This window comes from Somniosus microcephalus, unplaced genomic scaffold, assembly GCF_052327205.1.
Source record: "Somniosus microcephalus isolate GS21.2 unplaced genomic scaffold, FLI_Smic_1.0 unresolved_chr4, whole genome shotgun sequence".
Taxonomy (NCBI): domain Eukaryota; kingdom Metazoa; phylum Chordata; class Chondrichthyes; order Squaliformes; family Somniosidae; genus Somniosus; species Somniosus microcephalus.
In genome coordinates this window covers 42,981,698-43,007,178 of record NW_028225182.1, presented here as the reverse complement: position 1 = coordinate 43,007,178, position 25,481 = coordinate 42,981,698, and the positions used below count along the sequence as shown (strand labels likewise).

The following is a 25,481-nucleotide window of genomic DNA, read 5'->3' as shown; positions in this document are numbered from 1 at the left end:
TTCCCTATAATATACACAGGGGCTGCTATTCCCTATAATATACACAGGGGCTGCTATTCTCTATAATATACACAGGGGCTGCTATTCTCTATAATATACACGGGGCTGCTATTCTCTATAATATACACAGGGGCTGCTATTCTCTATAATATACACAGTGGCTGCTCTTCTCTAATATACACAGGAGCTGCTATTCTCTATAATATACACAGGGACTGCTGTTCCCTATAATTTACACAGGGACTTCTATTCTCTATAATATACACAGGGTCTGCTTTTCCCTATAATATACACAGGGGCTACTATTCCCTATAATATACACAGGGGCTGCAAATCTCTATAAGGTACACAGGGGCTGCTATTCGCTATATTATACACAGGGGCTGCTATTCCCTATAATATACACAGGGGCTGCTATTCCCTATAACATACACAGGGGCTGCTATTCTCTACATTATACACAGGGGCTGCTATTCTCTATAATATACGCAGGGGCTGCTATTCTCTATAATATACACAGGGGCTGCTATTCTCTATAATATACACCGTGGCTGCTATTTCTTATAATATACACAGAGGCTGCTATTCTCTATAATATACACAGGGGCTGCTATTCTCTATAATATACACAGGGGCTGCTATTCTCTATAATATGCACAGGGGCTGCTATTCTCTATAATATACACAGGGGCTGCTATTCCCTATAATATACACAGGGGCTGCTATTCCCTATAATATACACAGGGGCTGCTATTCTCTATAATATACACAGGGGCAGCTATTCTGTAATATACACAGGAGCTGCTATTCTCTATAATATACACAGGGGCTGCTATTCCCTATAATATACACAGGGACTGCTATTCTCTATAATATACAGAGGGGCTGCTTTTCCCTATAATATACACAGGGGCTGCTATTTCCTATAGTATCCACAGAGGCTGCTATTCTCTATAATATACACAGAGGCTGCTATTCTCTATAATATACACAGCGGCTGCTATTCTCTATAATATACGCAGGGGCTGCTATTCTCTATAATATACATAGGGGCTGCTATTCTCTTTAATATACACAGGGGCTGCTATTCTTTATAATATACACAGAGGCTGCTATTCTCTATAATATACACAGGGGCTGCTATTCTCTATAATATACACAGGGGCTGCTATTCTCTATAATATACACTGGGGCAGCTATTCCCTATAATATACACAGGGGCTGCTATTCTCTATAATATACACGGTGCAGCTATTCTCTAATATACACAGGAGCTGTTATTCCCTAAAATATACACAGGTGCTGCTATTCTCTATAATATACACTGGGGCTGCTATTCCCTATAATATACACAGGGGATGCTATTCTCTATAATATACACAGGGGCTGCTATTCCCTATAATATACACAGGGGCTGCTATTCTCTATAATATACACAGGGGCTGCTATTCCCTATAATATACACAGGGGCTGCTATTCTCTATAATATACTCTGGGGCTGCTATTCCCTATAATATACACAGGGGCTGCTATTCTCTATAATATACACTGTGGCTGCAATTCCCTATAATATACACAGAGGCTGCTATTCTCTATAATATACACAGGGGCTGCTATTCCCTATAATATACACAGGGACTGCTATTCTCTATAATATACACAGGGGCTGCTATTCTCTATAATATACACAGGGGCTGTTATTCTCTATAATATACAGAGGGGCTTCTATTCCCTATAATATACACAGGGGCTGCTATTCTCTATAATATACACAGGGGCTGTTATTCTCTATAATATACAGAGGGGCTGCTATTCCCTATAACATACACAGGGGCTGCTATTCTCTATAATATACACAGGGGCTGCTATTCTCTATAATATACACAGGGGCTGCTATTCTCTATAATATACACAGGGGCTGCTATTCTCTATAATGTACACAGGGGCTGCAATTCTCTATAATATACACAGGGGCTGCTATTCTCTATAATATACACAGGGGCTGCAATTCTCTATATTATATACAGAGGCTGCTATTCCCTATAATATACACAGGGCTGCAATTCTCTATAATATACACAGGGGCTGCTATTCCCTCTAATATATACTGGGGCTGCTATTCTCTATAATATACACATGGGCTGCTATTCTCTATAATATACACAGGGGCTGCTATTCCCTATAATATACACAGGGGCTGCTATTCCGTACAATATACACAGGGGCTGCTATTCCCTATAATATACACCGGGGCTGCTATTCTCTATAATATACACTGGGGCTGCTATTCCCTATAATATACACAGGGGATGCTATTCTCTATAATATACACACGGGCTGCTATTCTCTATAATATACACAGGGGCTGCTATTCTCTATGATATACACAGGGGCTGCTATTCTCTATAATATACACAGGGGTTGCTATTCCCTATAATATACACAGGGGCTGCTATTCCCTATAATATACACAGGGGCTGCTATTCTCTATAATATACACAGGGGCTGCTATTCTCTATAATATACACGGGGCTGCTATTCTCTATAATATACACAGGGGCTGCTATTCTCTATAATATACACAGTGGCTGCTCTTCTCTAATATACACAGGAGCTGCTATTCTCTATAATATACACAGGGACTGCTGTTCCCTATAATTTACACAGGGACTTCTATTCTCTATAATATACACAGGGTCTGCTTTTCCCTATAATATACACAGGGGCTACTATTCCCTATAATATACACAGGGGCTGCAAATCTCTATAATGTACACAGGGGCTGCTATTCGCTATATTATACACAGGGGCTGCTATTCCCTATAATATACACAGGGGCTGCTATTCCCTATAACATACACAGGGGCTGCTATTCTCTACATTATGCACAGGGGCTGCTATTCTCTATAATATACGCAGGGGCTGCTATTCTCTATAATATACACAGGGGCTGCTATTCTCTATAATATACACCGTGGCTGCTATTTCTTATAATATACACAGAGGCTGCTATTCTCTATAATATACACAGGGGCTGCTATTCTCTATAATATACACAGGGGCTGCTATTCTCTTTAATATGCACAGGGGCTGCTATTCTCTATAATATACACAGGGGCTGCTATTCCCTATAATATACACAGGGGCTGCTATTCCCTATAATATACACAGGGACTGCTATTCTCTATAATATACACAGGGGCTGCTATTCTGTAATATACACAGGAGCTGCTATTCTCTATAATATAAACAGGGGCTGCTATTCCCTATAATATACACAGGGACTGCTATTCTCTATAATATACACAGGGGCTGCTTTTCCCTATAATATACACAGGGGCTGCTATTTCCTATAGTATCCACAGAGGCTGCTATTCTCTATAATATACACAGAGGCTGCTATTCTCTATAATATACACAGGGGCTGCTATTCTCTATAATATACGCAGGGGCTGCTATTCTCTATAATATACACAGGGGCTGCTATTCTCTTTAATATACACAGGGGCTGCTATTCTCTATAATATACACAGAGGCTGCTATTCTCTATAATATACACAGGGGCTGCTATTCTCTATAATATACACAGGGGCTGCTATTCTCTATAATATACACAGGGGCTGCTATTCTCTATAATATACACAGGGGCTGCTATTCTCTATAATATACGCAGGGGCTGCTATTCTCTATAATATACACAGGGGCTGCTATTCTCTTTAATATACACAGTGGCTGCTATTCTCTATAATATACACAGAGGCTGCTATTCTCTATAATATACACAGGGGCTGCTATTCTCTATAATATACGCAGGGGCTGCTATTCTCTATAATATACACAGGGGCTGCTATTCTCTTTAATATACACAGGGGCTGCTATTCTCTTTAATATACACAGGGGCTGCTATTCTCTATAATATACACAGGGGCTGCTATTCTCTTTAATATACACAGGGGCTACTATTCCCTATAATATACACAGCAGCTGCTATTCTGTATGATACACACAGGGGCTGCTATTCCCTTAATATACACAGGGGCTACTATTACCTATAATATAAACGGTGGCTGCTATTCTCTGTAATATACACAGGGGCTGCTATTCCCTATAATATTCCACAGACTCCTCGATCGGTACAAAGATTTTAATACAAACCAGGAAAAGGCTCCAGACGCCTTCATTACGAGGCCTCCTGATTGGCCTAATCCCCATTAAGCAGGGACTTGCATTTATATTGCGCCTTTCACACTCTCAGGACACCCCAGTACACTTCACAATGAACTACTTATGAAGTGGAGTCAGCACTGTTTTGTGGGGAAATGCCAATTTGTGCACAGCAAGACCTCACAAATGAGTTGAATGACTGTTAATCTGCTTTTGATAGTGTTGGTTGATGGCGGTGTGTTGGCCCAGGATGCTGGGTGAACTCCCCATTTCTTCCTTCAATGGTTCCATGGGATCTTCTGCGTCCACCTGAGTGGGCAGGAGAGGCCTCGGTTTCAGGGCAAATTTTGTCTGACAGCACTCCTGTGAAGCGCCTTGGGGCGTTTTACTACGTTAAAGGTGCTGTATTAATGCAAGTTGTTGTTGTTAACGTCTCATCTGAAAGGCGGCACCTCTGACAATGCAGAACTCCCTCAGTGCTGCACTGGAGTGTCAGCTCACGTGCTCGAAGTGGGGTCTGAACCCACAACCAGTCCGACTCAGTGTTGAGAGTGCTGTCAATCGAGCCAAATTGGCACTTGCCCAATTAAGGAGAATGTAGTTGTCGATGGTTATAGGACCAGTGGAAACCATTGCAGTCCATCTGGCCAGCCCCAAAATTCGACTCTCTCCACTCCTCCCTCTGTCTCATACCCCTCGCCAGCCTTTGCGTCAAGTACTGGAGTTTGAGCCAACGCTATTCCAATGCCGTCCTGGCTGGCCTCCCATCTTTCTCCCTCCATAAACTTGAGCACATCCAAAGCCCGTGTCCTAACTCGCACAACGTCCCATTCACCCATCACCCCTGTGCTCGCTGATTTACGTTGGGTCCCCGGTCCAGCAACCCCTCGATTTGAAAATTCTCATCCTTGTTTTCAAATCCCTCCATGGCCTCACCCCGCTCTCCCCCCCCCCCCCCACTATCTCTGTAACCTCCTCCAGCCCTAAAATCCTCCGACATCTCTGCACTCATCTAATTCTGGCCTCTTGCGTGTCCCCGATTTTAATCGCTCCACTATTAGTGGCCGTGCCTTCAGCAGCTTAGGACCCAAGTTCTGGAATTCCCTGCCTAAACCTCTCCGCCTCTCTCTCTCCTCCTTTAAGACGCTCCTTAAAACCTACCTCTTTGACCAAGCTTTTGGCCACCTGTTCTGATATCTCCTTATGTGGCTAGGCGTTACATTTTGTCTGATAATCGCTCCTGTGCTGCACCTTGGGATGTTTTACCACGTTAAAGGCGCTATATAAATGCAAGTTGTTGTTGCTGTTGTCCCACGCTGTTCTGTATTCACAGTCTTACCTGTTCCTTCTCGAACACAGACAGCGACGTTCTCACTCAGCCACCTGTAGCAGGGGAAGTGGAGTGTGTCACCCGAGGGGGTTTGCACTGTCACATATCGGCAAAACCAGTCGTCCTCCACCAGGAACTTCACTTTGTCCAACAGCACCCACCAGATGGAACCCAGGTCCTTCTCACTTTTGACTTCGTATTCGTCCACCTGGCCAATCAAAGCAGAGCGCATGTTAGAAAAGAAAGGATAGCGAGGCACTGGAGAAAGTGCAAAAAAAATAAAGATTGACAAGGATGAGAGCAGAACTGAGAGGGTACAGCTGTCAGGAACGACTGAACCAGCTGGGGCTCTTTCCTCTAGGAAAGAGCCAACTGAGGGGTGACTAATGTTCCTTCTAATTTGCACCCTAAGTGCACGGCCCCATTACAATTGGTGGAGTGGTAAATAGCGAGGAGGGAAGTCTCAGGCTACAGGACGATATTAGATGGGTTGGTCAGATGGGCAGAACAGTGGCAAATGGAATTTAACCCTGAAAAGTGTGAGGTGATGCATTTTGGGAGGACTAACAAGGCAAGGGAATACACAATGAATATTAGGACCCTAGGAAGGACAGAGGATCAGAGGGACCTTGGTGTGCACGTACATAAATCCCTGAAGGCAGCAGGACAGGTAGATAAGGTGGTTAAAAAGCCACATGGGATACTTGCCTTCATTAGCCGAGGCATAGAATATAAGAGCAGGGAGGTTATGATGGAGCTGTACAAAACGCTAGTTAGGCCACAGCTGGAATACTGTGTGCAGTTCTGGTCGCCACACTATAGGAAGGAGGTGATTGCATTGGAGAGGGTGTAGAGGAGATTCACCAGGATGTTACCTGGGCTGGAGCGCTTCAGCTATGAAGAGAGACTGGACAGGCTGGGGTTGTTTTCCTTAGAGCAGAGAAGGCTGAGGGGGGACCTGATTGGGGTGTACAAAATTATGAGGGGCATAGATAGGGTAGATAGAAAGGAACTTTTCCCCCTTAGTAGAGGGGTCAATAACCAGGGGGCATAGTTTCAAGGTAAGGGGCAGGAGGTTTAGAGGGGATTTGAGGAAAAACTTTTTCACCCAGAGGGTGTTTGGAATCTGGAACTCACTGCCTGAAAGGGTGGTAGAGGCAGGAACCCTCAACATTCAAGAAGCATTTAGATGAGCACTTGAAACGCCATAGCATACAAGGCTACGGACCAAGTACTGGAAAATGAGATTAGAATAGACAGGGCTTGATGGCCGGCGCGGACACGATGGGCCGAAGGGCCTCTTTCTGTGCTGTATAACGCTATGAATCTATGACTCTTGCTGTGCATGCGCTGTGCCTTCCAGCGGAACAGCTGGCGAGCGACCTGTGTGGGACCTCCTGACTGCTGTGCGGCCTTACATTGGGGGCGACCTGATAGAGGTCTTCAAAATTATGAAGAGGGGTTCGCTAGGGTAGACGTAGAGGAGATGTCTCCACTTGTGCGGGAGACCAGAACTAGGGTCCGTGAATATAACATAGTCACTAATAAATCCAATCGTGAATTCAGGAGAAACTTCTTTACCCAGAGAGTGGCGAGAATGTGGAACTCGCTACTACACGGAGTGAGTGGTGAGGCGAATAGTATAGATGCATTTAGTAGGAAGCCAGATAAGTACATGAGGGAGAAAGGAATAGAGGGATATGTTGATACGGTTAGATGAAGCAGGGTGGGAGGAGAATCGTGTGGAGCACAAACGCAGGCACAGGCAAGTTGGGCCGAATGGTCGATTTCTGCGCTGTGAATTCTATCTAATTTGTGCACAGCAAGCTCCCACAAACAGCAATGAGATAAATGACCAGATAATCAGTTTGAGGTGGCGTTAGTGGAGGAGGAACTGTTGGCCAGGGCCACCTTACAGAAAGGGCTTGCATTTAGATGGAGCCTTGCACAGCTTGAGCCACCGTGGGCCACTCGCACAAGCTCATGGGGTGAAGTGTTGCGTGGCAACATCCCGGGAATGTCAGCCGAAAACGGGCTCAGGGCGACCGCCGGTCGGACTGGGAAACCCGGCAGCGAGCGGGTCTCTCACCGCTGCCCCGACCTCCAAAAGACAGTGGCCTAGAAATTCAGTATAGCCACTTTTGGGGCGGTAAAGTCGGGCGGGCGCTAAAGTTAGCGCCCGCCGGAAAGTGGAGGCCACTTCGCCGAAATTCAGAGGCTTTGGCCAAGGAGTTTGGGCGAGCGCTGAAACTGGCGTTGCACTCCTATCTTTAGGCGCTAAGCCGGCGGTGCGGACTGATAACGCCGAGGCCGGGCGCAGTGCAGGTGCGGTCATGTTTTGATTGACAGCAGACACCCTGACGCCGGCCAGCTCTTAAAGGGGGAAGGGTCGACTTTGTCTGCAGCCACGCCCTGGATAGTGGAGCCCTGCAGCTAGGCCTGAACACTGCTGGTGGACCCAAATAGCGCCTGAAGCCATGCAGAAGGCCCGTGAACGAGCGCAGCGCTTCTCGGAGCATGCTTTGAGGGTGCTGCTTAGGGGGTTGGAAAAGAACAGAGAGATCTTGTGCCCGGACAGTGGCAAGAAGGCTCCCAGGAGGCAGTACAGGAGAGCCTGGAGGGAAATCGCCCTGAGGGTGTCAGCCAACAGCGATGCCCCCAGGACTGCTGACCAATGCCGCAAGAAGTTCAACGACCTCAGTCGGTTGGTTCCAGTGTCCTCCTCATCCTTGCATGTGCACCTCACATTATGGGCAAAGGGACCTCAAAGGCCTAATGGCCAGCCCTCCTCCCGCAGCTATGGCACTGGCATGATCATCAATAGCACTCTCTGCACTTAACACACTGGCCAAGCTATTCAACCATGGGAGGCAGTGCACACAACAACAGGGCACCACACTGTACTTAGAGGCCATCCTTTCTCTTGCAGGCCAAGCTGGCGCGGAATTTGAAGAGCCAGACTGTCACCGGGGGAGGCCGTCCCCAGTTCCAGCAGCTCAGTCAGCTGGAGGAGAGCGTGGCTCGACTCGTGCGTGGCCGGGTGACTGGCCCCGTTGCTATTGGAGATGCTGACCCTGTGCTGGGACCCAATGGTAAGGACATGACCATTTGGACCTCTCTGGTTCCCCTTGCGCTTCAGATCTACATCCTTTGCCACTGTCCCACCAATGCGCATAATGGCACTACTCATGCCTCCCTCGCTGGCGCCCTGTCCTCACTCTAAAGCTACTCTTGTGCCTTCCTGCTTTCAGCTGGTGAGGAGGAGGTCCCTGAAGCTGAGAGTGCCAGTCCCTCGGAAGAGGAGGACGACGAGGACCAAGAGGAAGGCGGCACATCGGGGGAACCCTCATCCGCGCCAGGGGATGGCAATGGAGGGGACACGTCTTGCCTGGAGGAGAGCCAGGGGGAAGTGTTGCAGGGGGGTGTAGCTCCTGGGCCCAGTGGCGTCCAGGCACGCGGGAAGGGTCGGGCAGCTCGGCGGCCTTCTCCCCAGAGGGAGAGTCCGCCCTCCAGTCCGGAGACGGTCCTCGCCCAGGAGGTGCGCCTCCTTGATGAAATGTCCGCGGCCTCGGAGCAGCGCCACAACGAGTTCATGGGGGTTGTGGGACAGTTGCCTCAGGCCATTGAGTCCCTGGCTCATAGTGTGGCCAATTTCGGGGACTCACAGGCCAGGGGTGTCGAGCAACTCGCGGCAGCACAGGCCAGGGGTGTCGAGCAACTCGCGGCAGCACAGGCCAGGGGTGTCGACCAACTCGCGGCAGCACAGGACGCGAGTCGCGAGTTCATGAGTGGTGCCGTCCAGACACTGGCTGATCTGATGCGGGCACAGACCAGGGCAGTTCGCGCACTCACTTCTGCCACACTCGCTGTGTCACGGCAGCATCGCCAGGGCACCCGCCGCCCTGCTGCAGCACAGCGGTCTGGCCTCCACCAGATTGCTGCGCTTGCTGCAGTGCCAGGCCGGCCGAGTGCCAGTGTCTCTGGCGACCAGCGAGCGCCTGGCATCAGCCAGCTTGCCCCCATTGCTGCAGCTGCCACTGCCACTCCCCCAGCCAAGGTGCGACGAGCTGCTGGAGAGACTGATGCTGGCCAGCCACAGCTGCAGCAGTCAGCAGCCGGCCCCTCCAGGGCCGGACCTCGTCTAGGCCGACCCCCAAGGGCATCTGCCGTCACGCATTGTGCCCCTCAGGAGCCTTCCCCCAGCCTTGCAACACCCACAGGGCCCAGGTTGAGGCGGAGCAACAGGTCGGGCAGGGGCCGGAGAAGCCTGCACAAGGACTCGCCCTCTCGGCACACCAAGTAGAGTGTGTTGCCAACTGTTTTTTTTATATGGGGGTGTTTGTGTTCTGGAGGGGGGGGGCTTATTTTGGTAAGGCCGAAGATGAAGGCAAATGTTTTTTTATATGGGGGTGTTTGTGTTCTGGAGGGGGGGGGCTTATTTTGGTAAGGCCGAGGATGAAGGCCAATTGGAAGGACAATTTTTGTTATTCCTCCCCAGGTTGTGGGAGTGAGATATGTTTTTGACTGTTTTTTGGGGGTCTTGTCTGTTTTTCTGTTTCATGTGGGAAGGGCCCTGAGTTTGTTCAATAAAGCTTTTTATTTATTCAGCTTGTCCAGGTGTCATGTTTCAAGTGGTTGTTGCGTTAACCGGCTGAGGGCTTGCGGAGCGGCTGCATTCAGGTGCGTTCATTGCCACAAGCCATTCCCTGACAGGGGGCCTAGAAGTGTCGTTCAATAAGCCGCCGGCGGACGGCCCTTGGACCTTGTGGCTCCCTCCTGGGCTGGTACTCCTCCTCCTCCTCCTCCTCCTCATGGTCCTCCTGCTCGTCCTCCTGAGGTGGTGGTCCAACGCGAGGTGGCAGTGCCTGAGTCCTGCGGATAGCCAGGTTGTGCAGCATGCAGCAAGCGACGACGAACTGGGAGACTCTATCCGGCGAATACTGTAGAGATCCGCCGGAACGATCCAGGCAGCGGAACCGTTGCTTGAGGACGCCAATCGTTTGCTCTATGATGTTCCTTGTGGCTTGATGGCTTTCGTTGTATGCCTCCTCCGCAGGGGTCCTGGGCGCGCGGAGCGGGGCCATGAGCCATGTACACAAAGGGTAGCCCTTGTCCCCAATAAGCCATCCCCTTGGTGGAGGCTGTGCCTGGAACATGTCAGCCACAGTAGTCTGGCGCAGGATAAATGCATCGTGGCTGCTTCCTGGAAAGCGGGCATTGACAGCTAGGATGCGCTGCCTGTGGTCACACACCAGCTGTACATTGAGGGAATGGTAGCCCTTCCGGTTGCGGTAATCCTCGGCATTGTCGATAGGTGCCCGCATAGCCACATGCGTGCAGTCAATGGCGCCCTGCACCATGGGGAAGTCGGCGATCCTGGCAAATCCGACTGCACACTGCTCCTGCCTCTCTAGGGTCATGGGGAAGGAGATGAATTGGTGTCTCCTTGCGAAAAGGGCATCGGTGACCTGCCGGATGCAGCGATGCACGGCGAACTGGGAGATGTTCGCTATGTCCCCAGCAGCGGCTTGGAAGGAGCCGCTTGCATAAAAATTCAGAGCCACCGTGACCTTCACTTCCACCGACAGAGACGTCCTGCACATCAGCTGTGGACGCAGATCTCTGTGAAGCAGCTGGCAGATCTCTGCAGCCACCTCCCTTCTGAAGCGCAGCCTCTTAACACAATGCACAGCAGTCATGGTGAGATAGGACACCTGCTGCCGGTATTCCCTGAGTGGGTAAGGCCTACGTTGCCGACGCCTGATGGCCCCTCTGCGTCTAGGCATGGCTGGCCCTCCCACACAGCATCTGCGAGCCCTTCGCACATAATGCTGGAACTGAGGGTTGGAACCCCATGCAGCCCCCATAATAAACTTGCAAACAGTGAAATCACAATGAGTCTAATTTCCAAGCTCTGGCCAGAAGCCAAAAATACCTCTCCTATGTTGTCCCAAATCAGTAAGGTCTGTTCCTTGGTCTCTGTCCCGAAATCCAAAGCACTAAAGTCATGGCAGCAAAATGGCTGTCCTTTATAGTTCAGTCTAAGTGCCCTTTAATTAGCGCTCCCCGAGGCCCGCAGGGCCTCTGCTGCATTCCAGTTCACAGTTCTTAACAGCGCCACGCCCACATTGGGCGGGCGCCACTGAATTTCCGGTTTGGGGCGCACAAACAGCGTTGCATGACGAAATGACGTCATAAGCTGCGCGTGCAGCTGAGCGGGCGCAAACACTTTGCGCCGGCGCTAAATGTCAACTGAAGTTGGGCGTAGGCGCAGTTCGGACTGCGCCCGGGCGCTAAGTGCCTAGCGCTGGAAATCTACCCCTCTTAAGGCGTTAACGGCTGGCGAACGCTACTGAATTTCTAGGCCGGTGACTTTACCCAGCGCCATTGCCGTTTTGAGTGAGACAGACATGACGGGGAGGAATTGAGGGCACAGTCAATGTGAGAGCACCCGGGGGGGGGTGGTGGGGGGGGCACGTGCTTAGTCAGGGCAGGATGTTTCTCAAGTCAGGTTATGGCTCTCATTTGTTAAAAGGGTTAATTGCACCAGACTTGTCCTGACCTGCATAAGAGAGCAAAGCATACCTCACACACGCGATCTTTCCGATTCGCCAGCATTACTCGCGAGTGACCTGGGTTCTGGAGCGTGGCTGCTCATCTGGCAAGCCGCCCTACCCTGTTAAGGCCACCGCCGAACTGCTCCTTGTGAGGAGGTGGTGCTCTAAATCGGCAACCCCCGGGGGTGGGGTGGGGGGAGTGGTGACTGTAACCGTTTGTAAACTCCTGAGCTCAACCAGAGGCTAATTGGTTGCCGCGTGTAAAAATCTGCCTCCAGGTCAGGAGAGCCCAGCAGCAAATAAGCTTCTTTCTTTTTTCTCTCTGGAGATCTGTTTTTGCACCCGTGACAGAGTGCGAGACTTTGGAGCGTGCCGCCTGGATTCTGGCATCTGGAAGGTGCCGCCGAGAGTGTGGCCCCGCGAGTGTGAGAGAAGGACTGTGACAACAGCACTGTGACACCCCGGAGTGTGACACCTTGGAGTGTGACAACAGCACTGTGACACCCCGGAGTGTGACACCTTGGAGTGTGACAACAGCACTGTGACACCCCGGAGTGTGACACCCCGGAGTGTGACACCTTGGAGTGTGACAACAGCACTGTGACACCCCGGAGTGTGACACCCTGGAGTGTGACACCTTGGAGTGTGGCAACAGCACTGTGACACCCCGGAGTGTGACACCCTGGAGTGTGACACCTTGGAGTGTGACAACAGCACTGTGACACCCCGGAGTGTGACACCCTGGAGTGTGACACCTTGGAGTGTGACAACAGCACTGTGACACCCTGGAGTGTGACACCTTGGAGTGTGACAACAGCACTGTGACACCCTGGAGTGTGACACCTTGGACTGTGATGCCTGGAGTGTGGTGTTCACTACCTGAAAGACTTTTATATTTATATAGTAGATAAATGTGAAGCAAGTTGAGATTAAAATGCTTCAGAGACGTCGTTAGACGCTTTTGAAATGCAAGCCTCCCTATGCTACAACTTAAATTCCATGGAACTGCATCTGGCTGCAAAGTAAGCACAGATTGTCCAAACCAATTCCTGTTTGTACAGGACTCCTGATCCAAATGTAACACTGAGAGGCTAAGTGTTGGTCATCTTGTTTTCAAATCTCTCCATGGCCTCGCCCCCCCCGCCGCATCCCTATCTCTGTAACCTCCTCCAGCCCTACAACCCTCCGAGATCTCTGCGCTCCTTCAATTCTGGCCTCTTGCGCAACCCCGATTTTAATCATAGAAACATAGAAGCATAGAAGATAGGAGCAGGAGTAGGCCATTCGGCCCCTCGAGCCTGCTCCGCCATTTAATGAGATCATGGCTGATCATCCAAATCCAGTACCCTGTCCCTGCTTTCTCCCCATATCCCTTGATCCCTTTAGCCTCAAGAAATATATCCAACTCTTCTTGAATATATTTAATGAATTGGCCTCCACTGCCTTCTGTGGTAGAGAATTCCACAGGTTCACCACTCTATGGGTGAAGAAATTCCTCCTCATTCCTGTCCTAAATGGCTTACCCCTTATCCTTAGACTGTGACCCCTGGTTCTGGACTCCCCGACCATCGGGAACATCCTTCCTGCATCTAGTCTGTCCAGTCCTGTCAGAATTTTATAAGTTTCAATCGCTCCACCATTGGGGGCCGTGCCTTCAGCTGCCCGGGCCCTAAGCTCTGGAATTCCCTCCCTAAACCTCTCCACCTCTCTCTCCTTCTTTAAGACGCTCCTTAATACCTCCCTCTTTGATTAAGCTTTTTGTCATCTGTCCTAATGGCCCAGGAATTTGGGTCGGGGGCTTCCCGCGGGTGCAAGCCCCCGACCTGCACTTACCTAGCGCGCCGGCCGTTGAGCTGTGGGCCCGCGTGGAATTCCGATCCGGGGCCTCCTCCAGCTGCCGGCGCGCAGTGCTTGCGTATCCCAGGGGCGCAGTTAGTTCGATGCGTCCCCTGGGATCACGTGGGCCATGGAGAGCCAATCGGAGCAGGGAATGCTCCATTCATAAGATTGATAGGAAGACCTGTCAAAACTTAGAAATACTACGGCCCCAAAACATCACTAAAACTGCAAATAAATTTTTTAAAAATTACATTTTTTAAATAAACTATAAATTACATGAAATAACTATTTTAAACAATAATTTAAATTTTTGAAAAAAATAATTTTATTTTCTAACGGGGCTAAAAATAATCTTACCTTGCTTTAAAGTATTTAAAAATGATACCTTTGGAAAAAATGTTTTAATTTTAATGAATTCACCACTTACCTTGTAAAAAGCAGGCCTTGCGACTGCTTTTTACACGTCTAACTTCTGGAGACTTACCCTCCCGGGAAAACGTGTAAAAAAAACGTAAGTTCGATGCGCACGCGCAGCCTCTCCCACGCACGCGATCCACCTCTTAACCCCTTCGTTCAGGGGAACGGAAGTTCCGGTTTCCCGCGCATGCGCAGTGCATGCAGGAAACCGGCGCTTCCGTTGGGCTTACGGGTGAGTACCCCGTGCGTACTCACCCGTGGAGACCCGAATTTCTGGGCCATTATCTCCTTAATGTGGCTCGGTGTCAAATTTTGTTTGATAACGTCTTGGGAAGTTTTACTATCTTAAAGGCGTGGTATCAGTGCAAATTGTTGTTATCGTTGTTGGTCGCAGGGTAGAACGTTCCAACAATTGGCTCTTTGTGACTCCACACACTTTGCGTCTTCTCTTTAAATGGCTCCCTCGGGGAGCAGAACGTTCTAGAAGGCGGATAGGGAAGTTTTTTTTTTCTGCGAACAAAACCTGTCTGTTCGGCCTGTTTACCATTTGGCTGGTACGCCAAGTCAAACATCCCTGGAGAAGTCGGCCTGTGTGTGCCTGCAGGGTGCGGTTTTAAGGCATTCAGCGGTACACAGGGGCCACTCTGTACCCAACCTCTTTCACGGTTCATTCACAAAAAGCAACCCGTCTGGTAGGAAACCAGGGTCATTCAGGGGCTCGGTGGTCACATGACTGTGAGTGGGTCAGTCGCAGAATTAACTCATGGAGGAAAAATTCAGTGTCGCCCCGTTTGGGGCGCGATTATCGTCCGTGCGCAAAGTTTAACGCTAAGTATCGCCTCCAACTGCAAACTTGGCTTTTATCACCCCTGGAGGTGATTGGAGTGCTAAATCAGGTGCTACCCACCTGTCTTAAGGCGCTAACACCGAGGAGCGAGGCGCTACCTCAGAGCGCTGGCGAAGCTCATGTGATGTCAGTCAGCAATGTAACACAGACACACTGGCGCCGGCCAGTTCTTAAAGGGGAGGGTCGATCTTGCTCTCCAGCCACACCCTGCTCATTGCAGCCTTGAATCTCGGCCTGGAGAGACCTGTACATCAAATCTGCTGGAAAGAACAATGGAGAGGCCCAGGGAAAGAGCTCAGAGTGCAGCCCCCACCGTCTCTTCTAAATCGATACAAGGAAGGGCAACTCAAAATGAACCTGCAAAGTGCTGCTCAGTACCCAAAACTCCTTCACACAGCGTTGAAACTCTCCAGAAGTCTCTCTCTCTCTCTCTCTCAGAATGCGTGGTGCAAAAATGTCACCAACAAAAAAAGGCAGGAAGCGGTCGCCTTGAAATAGCGCTCCCCCAGTTCCTTCCTGACTGCAGGACGCACCCCTCAACCTGTCGTTGCTAGTAGCAGGCGGTAAGGCAAGGGGGCGCCACTCAATATCCGGTCCGGGGCGCAACCGGGGCGTTGCACGCGCGACTGACGTCACGATCTGCGGGCGCAGGAGATCGTGGCGGTAGTGTTTAGCGCAGCCGCAAAATGTCTAGTTAATTTCGTGAGCGGTGCAAACATCGCCGTGCCCGGGCGCTAGTTGTTGTGCGCCCCATTAGCGCCCTCTTAAGGCGCTAACGGGTGGCGCAAACCAACTGAATTTTTCCACCATGGAATTTTAAAGCAAGAAAGAACTTGCTGCCTTTAACGTAGTAAAACGTCCCAAGGTGCTTCACAGGAGCGTTAGCGAACCAAATTTGACACGGAGCCACAAAAGGAAATATTGGGACAGATGACCAAAAGCTTGGTCAAAGAGGTAGGTTTTACGGAGTGTCTTAAAGGAGGAGAGAGAGGGGGGAGAGAGGCGGAGAGGTTTAGGGAGGGAATTCCAGAGCTTAGCGCCCAGGCAGCTGAAGGCACGGCCGCCAATGGTGGAGCAATTAAAATCAGGGAAGCGCAAGAGGCCAGAATTGGAGGAGTGCAGAGATCTCAGGCCAACTTCAAAGATGGCGGCGGGCGGGGGGTGGCGGGGGGTCTTGTCCTCAGGATAATTTTTTGAAGAAGCGATTTTGTACTCGTACCCACTTTGAGGGGTCTCTAATCAGTCCAGAAATGAACTTGTCTCCACCCCATTTCATCAACTCCCTAGCCAGACTTGGATGTCGGGCTGATGCAGTATTTGAAAGGGATCGCCCGGATATGCAAACAAGTTTGATCAAACAGCAATCACCAATAAAGATAATGGCCCTTGTAATTCATTCTTTAAACCCCTGCTGAGCTTATCTCACGTGGAAATCTTATTCTTTCTTGGTGTGTGGGCGTCGCTGACAAGGCCAGCATTTATTGCCCATCCCTAGTCACCCTCGAGAAGGTGGTGGTGAGCCTCCTTCTTGAACCGCTGCAGTCCATGTGGTAAAGGTGCTCCCACAGTGCTGTTAGGGAGGGAGCTCCAGGATTTTGACCCAGCGACGATGAAGGAACGGCCGATATATTTCCAACTCAGGATGGTGTGTGACTTGGAGGGGAACTTGGAGCTGGCGGTGTTCCCATGCGCCTGCTGCCCTTGTCCTTCTAGGTGGAAGAGGTCGCGGGTTTGGGAGGCGCTGCCGAAGAAGCCTTGGCGAGTTGCTGCAGTGCATCTTGTAGATGGTACACACTGCAGCCACGGTGCGCCAGTGGTGGGGGGAGGGAACCTTTGAGGACTCACTCTAGCAAAGACCCACTCCAACGCCTCACAGTCATAGGCTAGTCATCCCCTCCGGCCTGTTCCGCCATTCAATTAAATTAAACCTTAACTCCATTTTCCTGTCTTAGCGCCATATGCCATGATACACAACCTTTAAGGGGGAAGAGTTCAGACTTCCACAACCCTTTGTGTGAAGAGGTGCTTCCTGATTTTACTCCTAAACAGCCTGGCTCTAATTTTAAGACTATGCCCCTTCGTTAATGATTCCCCCCACCAGAGGAAATAATTTCTCCACATCTACCCTATCGAATCCTTTTAACATCTTCAACACCTCGATCAGATCACCCCTCAATCTTCTAAACTCAAGGGAATACAAGCCAAGTTTACTCATCATTTAACCCTTTTAGTCCCGGTATCATTCTGGTGAATCTGCGCTGCACCCCCTCCAAGACCAATACAGATAGAATTATAGACCAGTACAACACAGAAGGAGGCCATTTGGACCATCGAGTCTGTGAACATAAAAAACAGGAGCAGGAGTAGGCCATTCGGCCCCTCGAGCCTGCTCCGCCATTCAATAAGATCATGGCTGATCAGACCTTGCCCTCAACTCCACTTTCCCGCTCTCTCCCCGTACCCCTGGACCCTCCTGTAGTTCAACTGTCTGTCAATCTCCGCCTTGAATATATTCACTGACTCCGCCTCCACAGCTCTCTGGGGTAGAGAATTCCAAAGATTCCCGACCCTCTGAGTGAAGAAATTCCTCCTCATCTCCGTCTTAAATGGGCGACCCCTTATTCTGAAACTATGCCCCCTAGTTCTAGATTGCCTTGTCAGCGACGCCCACACACCAAGAAAGAATAAGATTTCCATGTGGGATAAGCTCAGCAGGGGTTCAAAGAATGAATTACAAGGGCCATTATCTTTATTGGCGATTGCTGTTTGATCAAACTTGTTTGCATATCCGGGCGTTCCCTTTCAAATACTGCATCAGCCCAACATCCAAGTCTGGCTAGGAAGTTGATGAAAGGGGGTGGAAACATCCTCTCAGCGTCTACCCTGTCGAGCCCCCTCAGAATCTTATGTTTCAATAAGATCCCCTCTCATTCTTCTAAACTCCAATGAGTATAGGCCCAACCTGCTCAACCTTTCCTCATAAGGCAACCCCCTCATCTCAGGAATCAGCCTTGTGAACCTTTTCTGAATGGCCTCCAATGCAAGTATATCCCTCCTTAAATAAAGGTGACCAAAACTGTACGCAGTACTCCAGGTGTGGTCTCACCAACGCCCTGTACAGTTGTAGCAAGACTTCCCTACTTTTATATTCCATTCCCTTTGCAATAAAGGCCAATATTCCATTAGCCTTCCTAATTACTTGCTGCACCTGCATGCTAACTTTTTGTGTTTCATGTACGAGATCTCTGCCGGCTCTTTCGAAGAGCAATCCGGTTATTCCCACTCCCCCCGCTCTTTCCCTGTATCCCTGCAATTTTTTTTTTCTCCTTCAAGCATCAATACACCCCAACTCTTTACAATCTACATTAACGATTTGGAGGAGGGGACCGAGTGCAACATATCCAAGTTTGTTGACGATACAAAGATGGGAGGGAAAGCAGTGAGTGAGGAGGACATAAAAAACCTGCAAAAGGACATAGACAGGCTAAGTGAGTGGGCAGAGATTTGGCAGATGGAATATAATGTTGGAAAGTGTGAGGTTATGCACTTTGGCAGAAAAAATCAAAGAGCAAGTTATTATCTAAATGGAGAGAAACTGCAAAGTGCTACAGTACAAAGGGATAGAGTCATAGAGTCATAGAGTCATAGAGTTTTACAGCGCAGAAAGAGGCCCTTCGGCCCATCGTGTCTGCGCCGCCCATCAATCCCTGTCCAGTCTAATCCCATTTTCCAGCATTTGGTCCATAGCCTTGTATGCAATGGCATTTCAAGTGCCCATCCAAATGCTTCTTGAATGTTGTGAGGGTTCCTGCCTCTACCACCCTTTCAGGCAGTGAGTTCCAGCTTCCAACCACCCTCTGGGTGAAAAAGTTCCTCCTCAAATCCCCTCTAAATCTCCTGCCCCTTACCCTGAATCTATGCCCCCTTGTTATTGACCCCCCTACTAAGGGGAAAAGTTCCTCTTTATCTACCCTATCTATGCCCCTCATCATTTTGTACACCTCAATCAGGTCCCCCCTCAGCCTCCTTTGCTCCAAGGAAAACAACCCCAGCCTGTTTAGTCTTTCTTCATAGCTGAGGCGCTCCATCCCAGGTAACATCCTGGTGAATCTTCTCTGCACCCTCTCCAAAGCAATCACATCCTTCCTATAGTGTGGTGACCAGAACTGCACACAGTACTCCAGCTGTGGCCTCACCAGTGTTTTGTACAGCTCCATCATAACCTCCCTGCTCTCATATTCTATGCCTCTGCTAATGAAGGCAAGTATCCCATATGCCTTTTTAACCACCTTATCTACCTGTTCCGCTGCCTTCAGGGATCTATGTACATGTACACCAAGGTCCCTCTGACCCTCTGTACTTCCTAGGGTCCTACCACTCATTGTGTATTCCCTTGCCTTATTTGTCCGTCCAAAATGCATCACCTCGCACTTTTCCGGGTTAAATTCCATTTGCCACTTTTCCGCCCATCTGACCAACCCGTTAATATCGTCCTGTAGCCTGAGGCTTTCCTCCTCGCAATTTACCACCCCACCAATTTTCGTGTCATCCGCGAACTTACTGATCATACCCTTTACATTCTCATCCAAATCATTAATGTAGATCACAAACAGCAAGGGACCCAGCACCGATCCCTGAGGTACCCCACTGGACACAGGCTTCCAGTCACAAAAGCAACCTTCGACCATCACCCTCTGCCTCCTGCCACTCAGCCAGTTTAGGATCCAACGCGCCAAGGCCCCCTGGATCCCATGGGCTCTTACCTTCTTGACCAGCCTCCTATGCGGGACTTTGTCAAAAGCTTGGATCTGGGGGTCCTGGTGCATGAAACACAGAAGGTTAGTATGCAGGTACAGCAGGTGATCAGGAAGGCCAATGGAATCTTGGCTTTTATTGCAAGGGGGATGGAGTATAAAAATAGGGAAGTCTTGCTGCAGTTATACAGGGTATTGGTGAGGCCACACCTGGAATACTGCGTGCAGTTTTGGTTTCCATATTTAAGAAAAGATATACTTGCTCTCGAGGTGGTTCAGAGAAGGTTCACTCGGTTGATTCCGGAGATGAGGGTGTTGACATATGAGGAAAAGTTAAGTAGGTTGGGCCTCTACTCATTGGAGTTCAGAAGAATGAGAGGCGATTTTATCGAAACATATAAGATTGTGAGGGGGCTTGATCGGGTGGATGCGGTGAGGATGTTTCCACTGATGGGTGAGACTAGAACTAGGGGGCAATAATCTTAGAATAAGGGGCTGCCCTTTCAAAACTGAGATGAGGAGAAACTTCTTCACTCAGAGGGTGGTAAATCTATGGAATTTGCTACCTCAGAGAGCTGTGGAAGCTGCGACATTAAATAAATTTAAAATGGAGATAGGCAGTTTCCTAGCTGATAAGGGAATTAGGGGTTACGGGGAGAGGGCAGGGAAGTGGACGTGAGTCTAGGTTCAGATCGGCCATGATCCTATTGAATGGCGGAGCAGGCCCGAGGGGCCGTATGGCCTACTCCTGCTCCTACTTCTTATGTTCTTATGTTATGTTCTTCCTGAGGTGTGGTGCCCCGAACTGAACGCAGTTACCCCAGATGGGGATCGGACCATGGCTCTATACTACTGAAGCATCACTTCCTCCACCTTTGTAATCAGGCCCTCCTTGAGATTAAGGCACCCAGGCCAATCAAAATGCGGGGTGGGGGGGTGGGGGGTCATTCAAGAGCGGGTTTCCGACAAGCTGCCAGCCCAGGACGGATGAGGCTGGCGCGCGCTGCCCCTGCCCTTTTGACAGATGAGGCAAAAAAACGAGCAACCGGCCGTCTCCGGGGTATGGGCACTGCCCACACTACAGGTTGCATAACACAAAACAGCTCAGGAATGCGCGAGTGTGCCCTGCCAAATTGGGACCGGTGCAAAAAGCAAACATGAATGTGATACATTTTACAACCGCCCTGTATTTACCAAGGGCTCAGGGAACAAAAATTCTGGAGGTAGGAATCGCCCTTCTCAAGCAGAAAGATAAGAAGAGATTGCAGAATTTCGCCCTAACTAACAACCCGCTAGCAAACTGGCAACTTTCACCAACACGCGTTCTGCTGCGAGCTGTTCATTAACGGGGAAAGTTCATTCATTAACGGAGGGAAGGGCTCCCACCTCCACAGGGTTCGATTGCACCGAGCTTGTTCCAAATAGTAACACTTCCCTCTCCCGAGCCGGGCTGGGGAAAGATCAGCAGGACGGCAGCACAGCGTGTGAAGGTTCAGTACTAAAGATGCTATCATTACACACTCACACTCACACTCACACTCACTCACACACACAAACTCACTCACACACTCACTCACACACAAACTCACTCACACACAAACTCACTCACACTCACTCACACACTCACACAAACTCACTCACTCACACAAACTCACTCACACTCACTCACACACTCACACAAACTCACACTCACTCACACTCACTCACACTCACTCACACTCACACACACTCACTCACACACTCACTCACACTCACTCACACTCACTCACACAAACTCACTCACACACAAACTCACTCACACTCACTCACACTCACACAAACTCACTCACACATTCACACACAAACTCACTCACACACACTCACACTCACACACAAACTCACTCACACACACTCACTCACACTCACACAATAATTCACTCACACACACTCACACTCACTCACACTCACTCACACATTCACACACTCACACTTACACACACTCACACTCACGCACACTCACACTCTCTCTCACACTCACACACACTCACAAACTCACTCACACTCACACATACTCACACACTCACTCACAGGCACACACACACACACTCTCACACACACTTACTCACACTTACTCACACTCACGCTTACACACTCATACACTCACATTTAATCACACACATTCGCACTTACACACACACACACATTCACACACACTCACACTTACACACACTCACTCACACTCACACTCACTCACTCACACTCACACTCACTCACACTCACACACTCACACACACATTCACACACTCACACTTACACTCACTCACACTTACACTCACTCACACGCACACTCTCTCTCAGACTCACACACACTCACTCACACTCACTCACACACTCACTCACACTCACACTCACTCACACACTCACTGGCACACACACACACTCTCTCTCAGACTCACACACACTCACACACTCACAAACTCACTCACACTCAGAATCACAGAATCACAGAAACCCCACAGTGCAGATAGAGGCCATTTCGGCCCATCGAGCCTGCACCGACACATATCCCACCCAATCCCCATAACCCCTACATCAACACATATCCCACCCTATTCCCGTAACCCCACGTATTTAATCCCCCTAACACTAAGGGTCAATTTATCATAGCCAATCAACCTAACCCGCACATCTTTGGACCGTGGGAGGAAACCGGAGCACCCGGAGGAAACCCACGCAAACACGGGGAGAATGTGCAAACTCCACACAGACAGTCACCCGAGGCCGGATTCGAACCCGGGTCCCTGGCGCTGTGAGGCAACAGTGCTAACCACTATGCCACCGTGCTGCCCTCACACATACTCACACACTCACTCACAGGCACACACACACACACACACACTCTCACACTCACACACACTCACACTCAAACACACTCTCTCACACACACTTACGCACACTTACACACACTCACGCTTACACACTCATACACTCACATTTAATCACACACACTCGCAGTTACACACACTCATACACACATTCACACACACTCACGCACACTCACTCACATTCACTCACACACACACACTCTCTTTCACACACACACACACTCACTCACACTCACACACTCACTCACTCACAGGCACACACACACACTCACACACACTCACACTCAAACACCCTCTCTCACACACACACTTACTCACACTTACACACACTCACGCTTACACACACTCACTCACTCACACACATGCACACGCACACACATGCATGCACACACTCACGCTTACATGCACACACACACTCACTCAAACACTCTCTCACACACACACTTACTCACACTCACACTTACACACACACACTCATACACTCACGTTTACACACACACTCACATTTACACACACACACCACACATTTACACTCACACTTACACACTCACCACACACTTTCACACACTCACACACGCAGACACACACACACGCACTCAAACACACACACTCACATCCACTCACGCACAGACACGCTCACACTTACACACCCACCACACACTTACACACACTCAAACACACTCACACACACTCACATCCATTCACACACACTCACACTCACCCACTCAAACACACTCACATCCACTCACACGCACAGACACACTCTCACACAGGCACACTCACACTCACTCACACACACACACACACACACACACACACACACACACTCGCACACTCTCACCCTCACACAAACTTACACTTCCCCTCTCCAGGTCATTCTGCAGCCACTTATCCAGGTTTGTTCTCTGGCTCGCTCCGCCCTCTCCTATCAGCGTGACGTAGATGTAGTTGTTTGTTCCCGAGTAGTACGATGTGCCTGTAGCCACTGTGACTTTGTAGGTGAACATTTCCACAAGGTGTGGGGAATGGTAAGAAAGTGCTCCTGGCCGTAGTAGAAGCAGCTCCAGAATGAATCAGTACGAGGGCAGGACTAGTCCACACACAGTCAGTACTGGGTAACATCATTGGGCAAAGCTTCGATAGGCAGGGCTAGCAACCATTGGACAGATCCCAGGTGTGAGGTGAAATGCATACCTGCTGGTACAGGCACTTCTTTGTTCTGTAACATGAGACGCCCACTGCTATTCCTGGATTGTAGGATCAGCCCTCATGGTTTAAAAGGTCCATCTGCTGCCCTGCCTACCACAATCCTTCATTACTCTTCGACCTTCCTGCTCTCCTGCCATCCTCCCAGGCTTCACTCCTTCTTCCACAGCTTCCCTCTGTGCCTCCCTTGGCATCCTACGAAGGGCCCATCGAGGCACTCGTCGCTGCCACCTTACGAGCAGCAACTGTCCCATCCTACTCTCTCGTCGACCTCCCCGCCCAGCACGCCCACTGGGGGCTAATCTTGCCAATCTCCTCCCCGTCCAACTCACCCCTCCCCAGCGCTGACCCTGTGGACGCTGGCAGTAGATCAGCCATCACCGACCCTCTCCGCATCCCCCTCCAGAATGTCGGTTCCCTTGCAAACAAGGCCCCTTGCCATCCATGAGCTTATTGTGGATGATTGCAACGACATCATGGCCCTGACGGAAACTTGGCTGAGGGGTGATGACACCTTCCACTTAAATGAAGCTTCCCCGCCCGGCTATACCTTCCACCACTTGCCCCGCTCAGACCGCTGTGGTGGCGGTGTGGATCTCATCACCAAATCACACCTTGGTCTCTCCCCCTACTCCTCCGACACTTTCTCCTCCTTTGAGCATCTCACCTTATTCCACCCCTCTCACCTCTCATTTAAAATTCTCGTTCTCTACCGCCCACCCAAGTACCATAAAAATTTTATTACCAAGATATCTTCACTGTTCTCCTCCCTCAGCCTCTGCACCGAACGACTTCTCATCCTCAGCGATTTCAACCTCAATCTCAAATCATCATGCTCTCTCTCCACCAGCCTCCTATCCTCCCTTAGTCTCTCCCTCCATGTAAACTCCCCAACTCATATTCATGGCCACCCCCTCGACCTTGCCGTCTCTCGTAGCCTCGCTACTCCCATCATGCCAATCTCAGATAAGGCCATCTCTGACCACATCCTCGTATCGCTCTCCACCCACATCCCCCTTCCACACCCCCTCCAACCCTGTGTCCACCCCTGGAAAAAACTCTCTCCCAACTCTCTTACAACTGCACTTGTGAAATCCCAACTGTCCAGTCTTTGGCCCTCCATTCACCATGACATTCCTGCAGCTACCGATCTGCTCAACCACACCCTCACCACCACCTTTGATGCCCTAGTCTCTACTAAAACAACTACCTTCTCTCACCCTGGCCATTCCCCCCTGGTACGGTCCCCATCTTCACTCCCTTAAGTCCAAGGGACGCAGACTCGAACGGATATGGCGGACAACAGGTTTAGCCATTCACCGCCAGATCTGGCTGGACCACATAAAGCACTATCGGGCCCTGCTCTCCTCTGCTAAAATTGCCCACTATAGTAATCTGGGATGTTATGATTAAGGTTATCCACCAGGTGGTGCTGTAGCCAATTCGGCTGCTAAGGTCAGGGGTTGCTTCCTGTTAAGGTCAGGGGTTAGCTTCCTGCTAAGG

At 49.9% G+C, this 25,481-nt stretch overlaps 1 protein-coding gene across 1 annotated transcript in view; it reads right to left on the bottom strand.

Annotated features, from left to right (window-relative positions):
- Window positions 1-23,913, bottom strand: part of alox12 (arachidonate 12-lipoxygenase) — a 67,689-nt gene extending 43,776 nt beyond the window's left edge. Inside the window, exons 1-2 of the mRNA XM_085977405.1 lie at window positions 23,630-23,913; window positions 5,504-5,702 (exon numbers count right to left, since the gene is read on the bottom strand). Coding sequence (XP_085833531.1) covers window positions 5,504-5,702; window positions 23,630-23,779 — 349 coding nt within the window. The 5' untranslated portion in view covers window positions 23,780-23,913. The remainder of the gene's footprint in view (window positions 1-5,503; window positions 5,703-23,629) is intronic.
- Window positions 23,914-25,481: the final 1,568 nt, after the last annotated feature.